The 13,543-nt window shown below is 42.4% G+C and overlaps 1 protein-coding gene across 3 annotated transcripts in view; it reads right to left on the reverse strand.

Annotated features, from left to right (window-relative positions):
* The window catches only part of RBPMS (RNA binding protein, mRNA processing factor), a gene marked incomplete at both ends in the record, with an annotated part of 159,114 nt that extends 146,269 nt beyond the window's left edge, over positions 1 to 12,845 (reverse strand). For all 3 annotated transcript variants that reach the window (XM_084231620.1, XM_084231619.1, XM_084231618.1), the window contains one exon: positions 12,780 to 12,845. In XM_084231620.1, the coding sequence (XP_084087746.1) occupies positions 12,780 to 12,845 (66 nt within the window). The remainder of the gene's footprint in view (positions 1 to 12,779) is intronic.
* Positions 12,846 to 13,543: the final 698 nt, after the last annotated feature.

A 13,543-nucleotide genomic window follows, 5' to 3' on the forward strand; every position in this document is an offset into this window, starting at 1 on the left:
AAGACAGTCTTCCAGTACACTTAATATACAAACAAAATCCTTTTATAATGGGATGAGAGTCACCTTTAATCTCTGCAATTCTGTTCAGGATCTGCTGTATAAGTAAGCAAACCACCTCTCTACCACCATCACATAGTTCCCCCAACTCAGTTCCCACCAAATAGATCAGCAGGCCTTTCTAAAAATAGAGTTAACAACATAAAGCCTAAAAATAGTGGCGTAACAGAGTTTTTTTTTTAACAGAAAAGATGTTTGTCATTTTCAAGACAACGTTCTGAAAATTAAGTAAACCACAAAACCATTTTCAACAAAATGTGGTTCTAATTATTAGTGGGAAGATTTATATTTCTGGGGGGAAAAAATGGCATGCCTGTTAGAGAAGTTCATTGCTGCTAGGTCAGCAAGAATTTGTGAAGGCCAAATAATTTTGATAAGACCCAACTACTTTCCTATGAATAAATTCAGGGTCTGCCACACAACTACTGATATACTGAACAATCACTTTAAAGTGAAGAGGAAGAAATTCAAACCTGACATTCCTTCACATGGGTTTGCTATCTGAGAGAAATGACTGACTACAAATCCCAGTGGTAGTAAATAAGCAGAAATCAACAACTATAGTATTGGGTCCTCAATTTGAGATTTAGAGGGAAAAATTAAAAAACAAACCAGCTTTTGCTTGGTGTTTGTAGCAATTCAAATCTTTGGCTTCTTTACAAGGTGATTACTAACAAATCATAGCACCCCAACTTTTACTTATGGAGATATAGGGCATACAAAAACCCTTTCTGTGACTTTCCCCACTTTGCATTTTATGGATGCTGAGTTTTTTCAAGCAAAACTGGAAAGCCCAGGTTAAAACTGAATGTCATACGGGGCATAATTCTGCCTAATCTGGTTCCTCTTGCCTCTCTGGTGTATGAAACTACTCTCTCCCTACAAATTAGGATTTTCTTTTCTTTTTTTTTTATAGAGGCATTTTTATTTATTTATTTGTTTGTTTGTTTGTTTGTTTATACATGCACTGGGTACAGTCAGAAGGGCGGGAGGGTGAGAGAATTCACCATCCCTACAAATTAAACCTCTGGGCACCGCGCAGACTGGCACTGGGGAGAGCAGCTGGGTGGGAATCACCTCCTTCCTCCCCTCCCCCATTAGAAGAGCTAATGCAGTTTAATTTCCTAGCTCTGGTTTTCTGCATAACCCCTCCTCAAAACACAAAGACTCAGGATGGGCCTTAAAGAGTCCTTTTGTTTAGAGAGGGTCATTTCCTGCCATTAGCTCACACCCAGAAACTCCCACCCATTTCTCAAGGAGAGGCATTGATTTTTCTTAGTCAACAACAAAAACAAAACAAATTTCAGGCTTAAAACCATGCCCTCCCCCCCTTCCCTCTCCACCCCAGATGTCTGAAGGCATGCCACCACGGCCTTCCTATCACAATGGGGAAATGGAAAGTGGGATGAAGTGGGAAAATGGGAGTGGAGTTAGTGCTTTTTAATGCACAGCAGGCGTTGTCTGTCCAAGTCCCACATTTTAGTTAGGGAAACAGAGGCTTAAGTGATTTGTCAAAAACAAGCAGCTTAAATAACGTGCCCTAGGCCCAGAAGAAAAGAAAATGAGATGATAAAAATTCACTGATTTGGTCAATAGCAGACTACTGCAAGGATAGATCCTAAAGACATCAGACAATGGATGATGATCAAGTTTTAAATGTTTGCTTAAGGTCAAGTATTATGGACTTCAATGCCATAGATGGGTATGATCCAACAAGTCTATATTTCCATGAGCACATTAGTGAGTTCAATTAACAGGGCACTTGCCAGTCTGGTGCCCAAGTAATGACGACTTACATTTCTTTCATCCAGAAGTGTCATCAGTTCTGCTTTACAATGAATAAAAACAGCTCCTGGGTCTGCAAGACTTGAAATGGGATATAAAGTGTAGTTGTGAGATGCCTCCATCAGGCTTCACAAAGCCCAGCTAGATACTTCCTCCTCCTGGCTAACTTACAGGTGGTTCAAAGGCTGGTCCAAGCGGCTAATGCCTGTATTCTCCTGAACTACAGGCCAAAGGGGGAAAGCATGGAGCTTGAGACTAGACTGACTAAATCAAAGAGCTTAAGAGTGCTGAATCTAGCTCCAAATCAACTCCACCTGGGTTATTAACAGGAACCCTCTGGAGTCCAATACACATCTGCAAAACAGAAGAATCAGCTCATCAGGCCCTCTCTATGGGTCACTCCATGCCAGCCCACATTTCACGTCTGATCTTGGGGAATTGTGCACTAGATTGCCATTCTAACTGGACAAAGGGAAAAGCCTTATTATAAAAAAGTGCTGTATCCCTCCCCAACGAACTGGATCACTTACCATTCAAAATGTTTGGCTTAAATGCATGTGATAAACCTTCTGATGTAATGAAGTGGCTCTGGGGATCCAGAAATGATCATCTTTAAGGAACAATAATTAAAATTTAATCTGAAAACTGCTGGAAAAGATTTATAAGGAGGTCGCAGAGGTCTCAGAGTTCAGCAGGCTGCCTTGTATTCCAGTCATTTACCTACTAACAAACTTATTGGGCAATTCCAAGCATTGCTCTAGACATTGGGAGTTGCAGTCTAACAAGACAGAGATCCCTGCTGCCAAGTAGTAACATTCCAAGAGAGCAGACATCAGGTAACATCAGTGAGTAAAAAAGTATTACTATCTGGAAAATGAAAGGGATGGGATAGTGGTTGGGAATATGGTGATACCTTAAATTTGGAGGTCAAAGGTTCCTTTGGGTAAGATCTGAACTGAGACCTAAATGAATGAGGTTGCTATGTAAACATGAGTGGATTTCCAGGCAAACATACAGCATGCATAAAGGCCCTGAGGCAGAAACAAGTTTGGCAAGTTGGAAATATCTTAATTAGGTCCAAGCAGCTGAAGTATACTCAATGACGACGTGATTCCCAGCAGATGAGGTCAGACACCAGCAGGGCCCACATCACATGGGCCTCATGCACCACTATAGGAATTTTAAGCTCCTGCCCATCAGCTGTAAAACCTCAGACAAATTACTTAATCTCTCAAAGCTTCAGTTTTCTTATCCTTAACAGGATATCACTTCATTTGGTTTTTTAAAGTGTAATACTTACACGGGTAGACACTACTCAGTAAATGCTTAATGGACTAAGGTGGAAAAATAAATTTCCATAAATGTAAGGTTTTGGTAGGTCTCATGTTCAGATTTGTTGATCTCCAAGTTTCTCTTCCAATTTTCTTATGCATCTTTTTAAAAATTAAAGTTGAAGGGATTTTTTTTTTTCCCCAGAAAGTGGTTTCCCCCTTGGTGCTGACAACTCTTTTGCTCATTACTGAGAAAATGCGTAGAGGTTTTGGAAAGGAAACTGGGATTAGAAGAGCAGCAAGAGAGAAAGCAAAATTTGAACACTGAAGGTCTGGCCGGCAGCAGCTGACTGGACTCCAACATTTTGTTGGTTCCTTCTACTGATAAATCAAGGCCCTGCAAGGCAATGACCAGCTGTTTTCAGCATCCCTGAGCAGGCACAGGACGGAAGTGCATGCGTGTCCCTCCCCCACCTCAAATCACATCCTGCTGGCTTCAGGGATACTGTATTTTAAAAAGGATGCCTCTTTGGAAACTCGCACATTTTAAAGTCCTGTAAATCACACATGCTGGGGAAGGTAATTACAGTTTTGTAGCACTTCCCCTCCCAGCACAAAGGAAATTCTGGTACTTCTGTAATAAGATAGCACTTTCTGTGTTGTATCTTCTCTCAGGAGGCCTTGCCCATCCATCCTATGGGAAGAGGGGAGAGAAGGGACTTAAAAGAGAAATTCTCACAAAACAGGATACTGGGGATTCAAGAAAAAAACTGTAACCTCTAGGATTTCTCCTAGGATAATGTTGGCCACCAGCCAGCTTATCTAGCTACCTGGTGACTCAAGAATTCAGGAAGAGAAGAGGAATGTCATTTAAAAAAAAAAAAAAAGATTCATGAGAATTTAGAAATTTAACTCTTAACTTACTTCCGTGGGTAGGTGTGATGTCCCTCAATTTTGAGACTCCCACATTTTTCAGACCTTTGCAAATCTTAACTGCCAACAAGATTTAGCTAATAAGCTGCTTCAGCATTCCCTTTGCACTTTTAAATTTGTGTAACAATACTGTATTACAGCCTGGAATTTGGAACTATCTTCCTGGAGTGCTTGGCATTTATTACTGCCATTTCCTTCTTTCCTCTGGTATTCTACATAATACGCATCAGAATGGATGCAGCAGGGTTAAAACCTGTAAGAAATACAAATGCAAGCTGCGATTTTACTAAATTCCTAGACTATTTTTCTTTCTTCACAGCTGACACTTAAGCTGTGAGAAGAAAAGGCAGCAAACTTTCAGGAAAGCACAAAAGGAATAGAATAAACTGATAATATGACTCAGAGTAGATGATGCAGGGCTTTGCCCAAAGGGTCACTCTGCTTGCTCCCACAAGCCCCCAAATGAAGTTAAGAAAGAATAAAACAACTTGAGGTAGTTTTTCTTATTATAAACACTCCAGCCTCTGAAGAACTTTCACCTTTACTTTCCAAACCCATCTGCAAATTTTATGGTAGTGATCTTCCCATGTAGGTAACAAGGTTGGGTGAAGGAAAATTGAAGAATGAGAATTAACTGCCAATTTATGAGGAAAACTGTTTCCAGAGACTTCTGGTGAGACTGTAACAGGGTGGTCCCAGGAAAGGGGGAGGTTCTCTGCCCCACCCAAGGGAGGGTGGAGCTGAGCAGGAAGAGGAGAAGCTGCAGAAGAGACTGAGGAAGGAAGGAAGCAGGATGGAGCCAGGAGACCTGGAGGAGGCGCATGGAGCCTAGAGACACGTGAAGAAACTGCGCTTGTCTTTGGGTTGTGGACTGGGTGACACAGACGTGGGTGAGACCCATGGGGAGGTGACAATGGCAGCTTTTATCTTGATGTTGATTTTGCTCTTTTCCTTCCGGGCTGGTCTGGTTGTTTCTGACCCTTTTCTGTGGGTCCCCACTGGAAGATGCTTTAGACTTGTGGCAGGCTTTGGGGCCTTGTTCGGGGCCAATCCCATATGGATGGACTTTTACCCACGAGGGGACGGGTAACTTTGGGTGCTTCATTTAGAAACTAGACTCTTTGCCTTACCTGTATTGTTTCCTAGTTTTATTAAAGTTCCTTCCCATTAAAGTCTCCTATGTTTTGTGTTGATGCGGCGGATGGCAGAACCCATTTAGAATAGGCAGGTTTGCGGGGCTTGGGCTACCCCTCTCCCTGTCCTATAACAAAACCAACAAAGAAAGTATGTGAAATCCTATATATACCTAGATGTTTCTAGCTCCAACTCAGGCTTTCAAATGGAATAGGTACTCCAAACATTACATGACCAGGCAGATTATACGCAAATACATGTTCATGGTCCTAAATTAAGGAATGCTGTAAAAGAATGTGCATCCCTTTTTCCTGAGAATTTCCAGTTCTCTTTCTCATTTTTTATGTAGCTACAAGTTTTAAGTAATTTCTATTTCTCTTCTGTTGCCTCTCTTTACAGCCTCCTAGGAGCTAGACTCAGGCCTCTTCAGTTTTCTGGGCTCTCATTCACTTACCCACCTTTTCAATGACTAGCTATAGATGCTTAATTGTTCCAAAAGTTACATTTCAAGATCAGACTTCTCCTTCTACATTTCAAATCCAACATCTTTACCTCCCAGTTGTTTTCATTTCTTACCCTTTCTACCTCCATTTTCTACCCTTATAAATATACCCACCAGTTAGCTAGTCATGCAAAAGAGAACCCAACGGCTCCAGGGAACAAACTCCCGGTCTTCTCTCCCACACACCTCAAAGTTAAGAAGGCCGAGAACACTTCTTGTCTCTGCCTCAGTTGCACTGCCAGACACTGCAATGCTTCGAGACCAGTATCACCGGGCAGAGTCTGATTCCCTGGAATAGAAGGCAATCTCCCCCACTGTGTCTCTGCAATGCTTCCCCCCTCCCTCCCCAGATTCACCCTTACTTTCTCTCTTGTCAAGCTTTTGCTTATCGGTGCCCTAAAAGTCAGTTCCTTTTAAGCTCTTATGTTCCCCACTGCCACAATCCTTGCCCACCTGGCAAAAATCTTAACAGAGACTTAGCTCAAATGTCTTATTTTCAAAAAAAGATTCGACACAGATCTATTAGTGTCTCCTTTTCCTTTCGGTGTTGACAGCGCTCCTAACTCAAACTACTACCTCCATTTTAACAAGGGGCTTTATTTTACCTGTTTGTTTACACAGGGCAGTCACCACTGAAGTGGAGAAACTGCTCACAGATCTTAGCACCCCAGCATCTGCACAAGATGGCTCATTGCTCAACACTGAATGACTCAGGCGGCTCCCATAAAGTGAGGTTCATCATCATGGTACTATCTACATCAGCTGTGAGGAGGATGAAGCAACGTAAATACATGTAAAACACTTGGCCAGTGCACAACATCGTAATCACTCTATAAAGGCTGCAATTACTTCTTGAGTGAATGGATAAAAAGATTTCTAAAAATTTCAAAGGGTCAAGCATTTCCATTGCGGGGGACGGCTATCAGCCAAAATAACTGAGCAAAATACTTTATCTGGTAAGGAAGGGTATGTATGTACACATTTGCAGTTGAGTATGCAGTCATGCACCTCCCCCCTACAAACACACGCAAAAGGAATGAAAGCTGTTTCAAATGATACCCAGCACACTTAAAAGACAAAGATGGATGTGAACGCAAAAAAAAAATAATACCCAAGTTATCCCCCAATAGCAAAAGGGTCACCCCATCAGGGGATGTCATCCTCATGTCAACATAGTATCCACTTGAATACCTAATCCCAGATATCTCAAGGCCACAGCCATGGAGTCACTTGTTATAGCTATTAAGGCTCATTCTCCTCATTTTCTGTGACCAAAGCAATATTCAGAGGAACATTTGCATTCCCATTCCCCTACCTCCAGGCAGACAGTAAGGTGCCAAATGAAACTGACCACAAACATTCCAGAGTGGCTGTCACACTGAGCAGGCTTGCTGGGAACACAGGAGCTCCGTGCTCTTCCACCTACCCAAAGCTTTTCTGGAAGTCCGCATCCAAAAGGTCAAACTGAGTTCCACTGACTGGGATGTCAAATGGTGACAACCCAATGGCACCTCAGAAAGAGGCTACCTGGGCAGCGGCTGTCTGATGGACCAGGTATACTCGCAGGTATACCCAGCATGGGTCATTTCCTAGCTGGTTATTCATGACTTCTCTAAAACCTCAATGTTAAACAAGTGGCTGCTTTTAGTAACTTACATATTCATTGTCACTAACCTTACCAGTAAGGTTATTGCATGTAAGTTTGTAAGTTGTATATTTATAAAGATTTTTTAAGTATATGTGCATGGCACTTACCTAGTATTGGGGTACTGACTTTTGGGTAGACACTGAGCATTAGGAAAAAAGTAATAAGATGGTATAGAAAGTAATGTCCAGTTGTTAAATGAAGTTTTATAGTAACTGCCACTGAATTCTGAGGATAATCATGATTGGGATAGGACTTTCAGGTGAGGGGAACCCGCAAAATGTAGGGTGAAACTTGACTCCTGCCTTGAAAGTAGCTCGGCCTAGATCAAGATGGAAAAGGTGGTTGAAACAAATGGTTTGCAAGGCATAGAAGTACATTAGCACAATCTCAAATGTCCAGTTTGGACTTTGTTCTCCACACAATAAAAATAGTGCTAAAGGATCTGAGGCTCTACAGTATGACATATGGATGGACTGAGAAAGCTTATTAGAACAAGGACAGCAGCTAAGTATCACTAGAGAGAGCCTGGATAAAAGAAAGGAGTTAAGACAAGATTTATGAAGAAAGAGCAGGAAGAAGGGATGAGGCTCAATTCCTGTAGCGAGACAGGTAAGCAAAAGTGTGACCAACCCAAAGGTTTTGTGACACCTACAGACATCCAAGGGATGTTAATGAACTCTTTGGCGTGAAAGACTATTTCAGTGGTTTTGTTCACGTGTTCACTTAGAAAATTTAAAAACACCAAAGCAATCAGCAAATAATTATCTATAATCTACCAATAAGATAATTAGTATTTATACTTTAGTATAATACATTTAAAAATCAAAAAGAGGCTTACAAGATGTTGGGCAGAAATCGCAAAGTCAGTTCTTTTAAAAAATTAATATGAATCTTTGCTTTGCATTTTAACAACATATTAGTAATTTTGTTGAAATACTGGGGTCATGAGGGAAATTGTTATAGTTTGCACTGAGAAAGGATCCCATGTTGGTTTGTAGCAACCTCAGGTTTTCCTTGAACATTAAGATTAATCAACATTACAACTTGCGAAGAGTACAGAATGGCTTTATACAGCTAACCAAGTTGGAGTCTATGTATATGTGCATATACTTAAAAGAATTGGCATCACACAGTGTAAAACTTTCTAAATCTGCTCTTTTAGTTATGAGAATGTCCTTTCAAAATGCAATGAGAATTTGGAAAAGACAAAATCTGATTCTCCCTGGCAGACTTCAGAGGTAATGTGACCATGCCAACACCTTAATTCCACATTTCTCGAGAAATGTGAGAATTTGTTGCTCTGTCTATGCCACCAAAAATGTTTTTTTAAAAACATGGCTCTTAGCAACTACGTAGTATTCTCTTCCAGGGCATGATTAACAATTCTCCAATGCTAGACATACATACTTGTGATAGTAAAAACTGTAACTGTAATAATCATTCCTGTAAGTTTTGCATATTCATTATTTCCATATGGTAAATTCCTAAAAATGAGTCAAAGGTCTTCAGCACACTTTAATAATATAGTGTAGCAGTCGTTCAGAAAGGTGCATCAATTTATATCACTGTCAGAAAGTACACCAAGAGTTCCCACTACATCGTCCATCAAGACTGAACACTTTTGTTCTCAAACTGAAAATACGGACCTATAAAAATGAAAACAAACCTGTACCCCACCCAATCTATCCACACTCAACAAACAAGTAACAGTGGAAACAAAGACTTCACGTAAACATACGGTATTTTCAGGGAAATTTTAAAGTCACTACTGGAAAAGCAACTCCAAGAGCATGCCATATTTGCAATGGTCTCCCAGCATCATTTTACTATGAAGTCACCACATTCTCATGCAAAACAGTATCGCCAATCTTAGTCTATGACTGAAATATACTTTTCTGTATTAGATTTGATTTGGATTAAGACTCCAACCTGGTTAGACAGTATGAAGCCATTCTGTACTTTCCGCAAGTTGTAATGTTGATTAATCTTAATGTTCAAGTAAAACCTGAGGTTGCTACAAACCATCATGGGATCCTTTATCAGTGCAAACTCTTAATTTCCTTCATGACCCCAGTATTTCAACAAAATTACTAATAAATATGTTGTTTAAATGTAAGGTAAAGATTCATATTAATTTTTTAAAAGAACTGACTTAGTGATTTCTGCCCAACATTTTGCAAGCCTCTTTTTGATTCAATATTTTACCTACTGCTTTTTTAGTTTTAAGTACTCAAAAGTAAAGTAAGAGCAATTTAAGGAGCAATTACTGACTTCGGAGCCTCAACATAAAACATCTTTTAAAAATGATTTGTCATCACACCAAGAAGTATCCAATGACAGTTTAAAACCAAATTACATATCTGATTTCTGCAAATGAAATTTCTCTGACAAATTCAAAAAATACATTATTTCTATCTAAAAGATTCCCATATATAAAACAATTGATAAGGCAAAATTAGTTTATTTTTATTTGTTAAACAAGGACAAACTAGTGTTTTAAGGTAAGTGTTTTAATCATTTAATCCAAAATTAGATGATGCTAGGATTTTATTAATTGCAAAATGATGTAAGAAATGATCAACTGCCCCACATACATACACAAAGCTATAAATCTCAGATGCCAGTAAGATTTTGACAACTGATGTTTCCTTAAAGGGACAACTTGCACAGGAGCACGTACTCGAATCCAGAATGCCAGATGTGTTATCTCTTACACAGCTGACTAGCCAAAATCTTAAAATTGTTTTTCCTCAAAGTTTTAAGTACCATCCAAAGCAGAAGTCCATGTCCTGCCCAAGTTCTCAAAAACATCCAACAATAAAAAGCTGCAAAAACTCTAAATCCCAAACCATTTATTCTGTACAACTGGAAGCAAGTGTTTTAGCATCACTGTTTCAGAAGATGCTTTATAAGCTCTTAAACAAGGCTAAAATTAAAATTCACTGGCAGAATAAAGCAAGTCATTAAAAAAAAACAAGGAAAAAAACCTTTGATTCTATAATGTGGTAAGAGAAAGCCTAAATCACCCCCATGGTGTATGAAATAAACTATTTTTCTCTTAATGATGATTGAATTTGTTTTTCCACATCATGGTCACCAGAAATTACATGACATTTTTCTTCTCATCATTATGTGCCTATACATTTTATATGTGTGTGTTCTGTTTACTGGAATCCTCAGCAAAGGCTCTTAAATGTGTTTGAGAACAAATTGCTGATCCCTGGGTGGGCAGGGAAAGGGTCCAAAGTACAGTGGTTTTTGTAGAATGTCAAGAACATTGATGGGACTCACCAAATACCATACTTATTTTACTTGTGGCTTTCAGGGTTAGAAAAAAAGAGGTTAGGGGTTTTTCAAAATCAAAACCTAAGTCCCAAACAAGAATTTAGGACAAAATTACCTTATCATTCAGGTCAACTTACTTTCTTTTCCAGAATATTTAACATTATAAACCCTCTCTGCGGTATACCCATTTCATAGACTCTACCTCTTGTACAACTTGAGTTTTCAAATCTTCCTGTCTTTTTTTTAAGGGTTTTACTGAAATTACTGACATTTCTGCATGTCATTCCCACCTAAAAATCATCACTGTCAGGGCAAAAGGAAGAGGTTAGAGGCAGCGGCTGTACTGTATCATCACATTCGTACCTGCATCATAAGAAATCTCACACTCTTAAGGTTAAAGGTACCTAAGAACAAGGTGAACACCTCACCTCAGTCTTGGAGTAGTTCAGATGAGCTGAGTCAGACAGAAAACTGTGGCTTTACCTAATCTTATCTAGTTAAGTAGGTTGTGGTTTTCAGACACTAAAATCTCTTGCTACATTAACAACAAAAAAGTTTGATTTTGCCAGATTAACATTCCCAGTAGTTCTCAATTGGGTGAAGGGAGAGAGGTGTTCTCATACCATATATTCTCACCCTTAGAAGAAAACAGATTGTCAGTCTAACTGAAAGATTTCTTAAGTATTTATCTTAGTGAGTTAGGTAAATTAAATGCAGCAGTTCCTAAAAGCAAACGTTTAAAAAAATGATTTCAGTGGTAGGAAAATTGGCAAAGCAGCCAATAAAGGGTCAAGAAAATAGAACTGCAATTCAAGTCTACAGTAGTATTCCTTCACTTGCAGTTAGAAACAAGCATGGAAATAACACATTTGGAAATAAGTTTATAATAAAAATAGGTAATTTCCTCAGGTGAGATAATTTTTGGCTTACCGCAATTCACCTACTAATACAACTAAGAGTAAAACCATTTTACATTGTTTTGAATGGTCTTAATTCTCATCTTTCTCGCTGAAATAGTTCCCATTTAACAAGTGGACAATGTGCTGAGGGTTTAGGCGTACTAAATTAAATCCACCACCTGTGGTTTCACTATCAGAATTTTAGTTTGCACACAACACAGTATCTAATGATTTCAACATCCTGTTGCTTTGGAATCAGCTTCCTCTGCGTTAACCTTACTTATTAGGAAATGTAATACCTGTAAGAATGTTTCAAGGTCATAAAAGATGCCTACTTCCTTGCATCTACATACACTCTAAGGTTCTATTAAGAAGGTTTAAGAACTCAGCTACGTGGGATCTTAAAAAGTAAGCCTAAAATGTTTCTTAGACTCCAAATAATGTAACTGCAGGAACCGTTTCATTAAACAGGATACCACAAATACTCCAAGTACCAAAAAAGTTGAAAGGTTTGCCCTTGGAGGCACCTCCTGTATTATCTCCATTTCGTATATTTATCAAACCAACGCTCCGATGTCGCAACATTTACGCACCCCGTAAAATTAAGCTCAGAAGTCAGTTTCATTAAAGAGCCTCGATGACCATTTGGTGCCTTGGAAGTTTTCTAGTCTTGTTCTGCTTCCAACATCCGCATCGCCCGTAAGTTTACAAAACCTAATCGCCCAGGTTTGGGGTCTTTGACTCATCAGAGAAGAATGCGGCAGATGAGTTATCTATTAATCCAAAATGCCTGAGCTGGAAAAATATTTCCCCAAGAACTTTTAACATTGAACGGAAGGAGGGGGCAGGGACCGGGAGGTGTCTTTTAACGAGAACTTTCCCCGAGTTTCTCCCCTACACCACGCGCAGCAAACACACCCCACAACTTCCAACCCCAAGCGCAGACTGAAACCCCGGGTCCCCACACACCGAGGTCACCCACGAGTCACCTCTTGATTCCGTTTCTAAAACCCCGGGCAAACAAAGCTGAGCTTGACCCTAGCGCGAGTCCACCAAAAAGTCCTCAAGGTTACGCAATTTTAGGCACGCAGACGCGCGTGGACACAGAAGAACACTTGCCCCGAAGTTCCACCCTCCCTGGGCCAGTTTGGGGCAGCGCCTCGGGCACCGGCAGCTCCCGGAGCCCCTTCCCGGCGCCGCGCCCAGCGGGCGAGCCCGCGGTCCCGTCCCGGGTGGCACCCGCCGCCCGCCGGGCCCCCCAGTACCTCTTCCTCCTGCAGGTTGGCCTCGCTCGGCGTGTTCTCCTTCTCAGCTTTGCCGCCGTTGTTCATCTTCCCGGTGCTCGTCCGCCGGGCAGGGCTGGGGCGCGGGGCTGGGCGAGGGCGCGCTCGCCCGCTTCTCCCCGCCGCGGGCGCCGCGGGCTGCGGGGGCTGGAGCCGGGGCAGCGGCGCCTCCGCTCCCGCGGCGCGGCGAGGCAGCGGGCGACTCGGGCAGCGCGAGCGGGACGGGGCCGGGCGCGGCACGGGCCGACGAGCAGGGGTCGGAGACCGCTGGGACCCCGCAGGGAAACCTGGAGAGGGCGGGCGGGCGCGAGGGCAGGAGGAAGAAAGGATGGGACCAGGACGCGCGCCCTCCGGAGTGAGCCTGGAGTTGGGGATGTGGCCGCGCCGGGGCTGGGGGGGAGGGGGCGCTGCCCGAGCCCGGGAGCGTCTGCGAGGAGGGGGCGAGGGAGCCTGGGGCGCGGGGGGGAGAGGAGGAGGCGGTGCGGGCAGTGGGGCGCGGGCCGCGGCCGGGACGCGGAGAGCCGCGGAGTGCGCGCTCCTGGCAGGCTCTGGGAAGTCCGGGATCCAGGCGGCAGCCTAGCTCCCTCCCCTCTGCCCTCCCCTCCCTCGCCGCCTCCCTCCGCCCTCCCTGGACGTGGGCTGTCGGCGACGGCCCGGAGGGACGGGGCGCGGGACGGAGAAGCCCCCGCGGGGGAGGGGCTGCGCCGAGGGCGGCTGCCCCGCGGCCGGATGGCGCGCGCTGGGGA

Source organism: Talpa europaea (genome assembly GCF_964194135.1).
Source record: "Talpa europaea genome assembly, chromosome: 4".
NCBI lineage: Eukaryota > Metazoa > Chordata > Mammalia > Eulipotyphla > Talpidae > Talpa > Talpa europaea.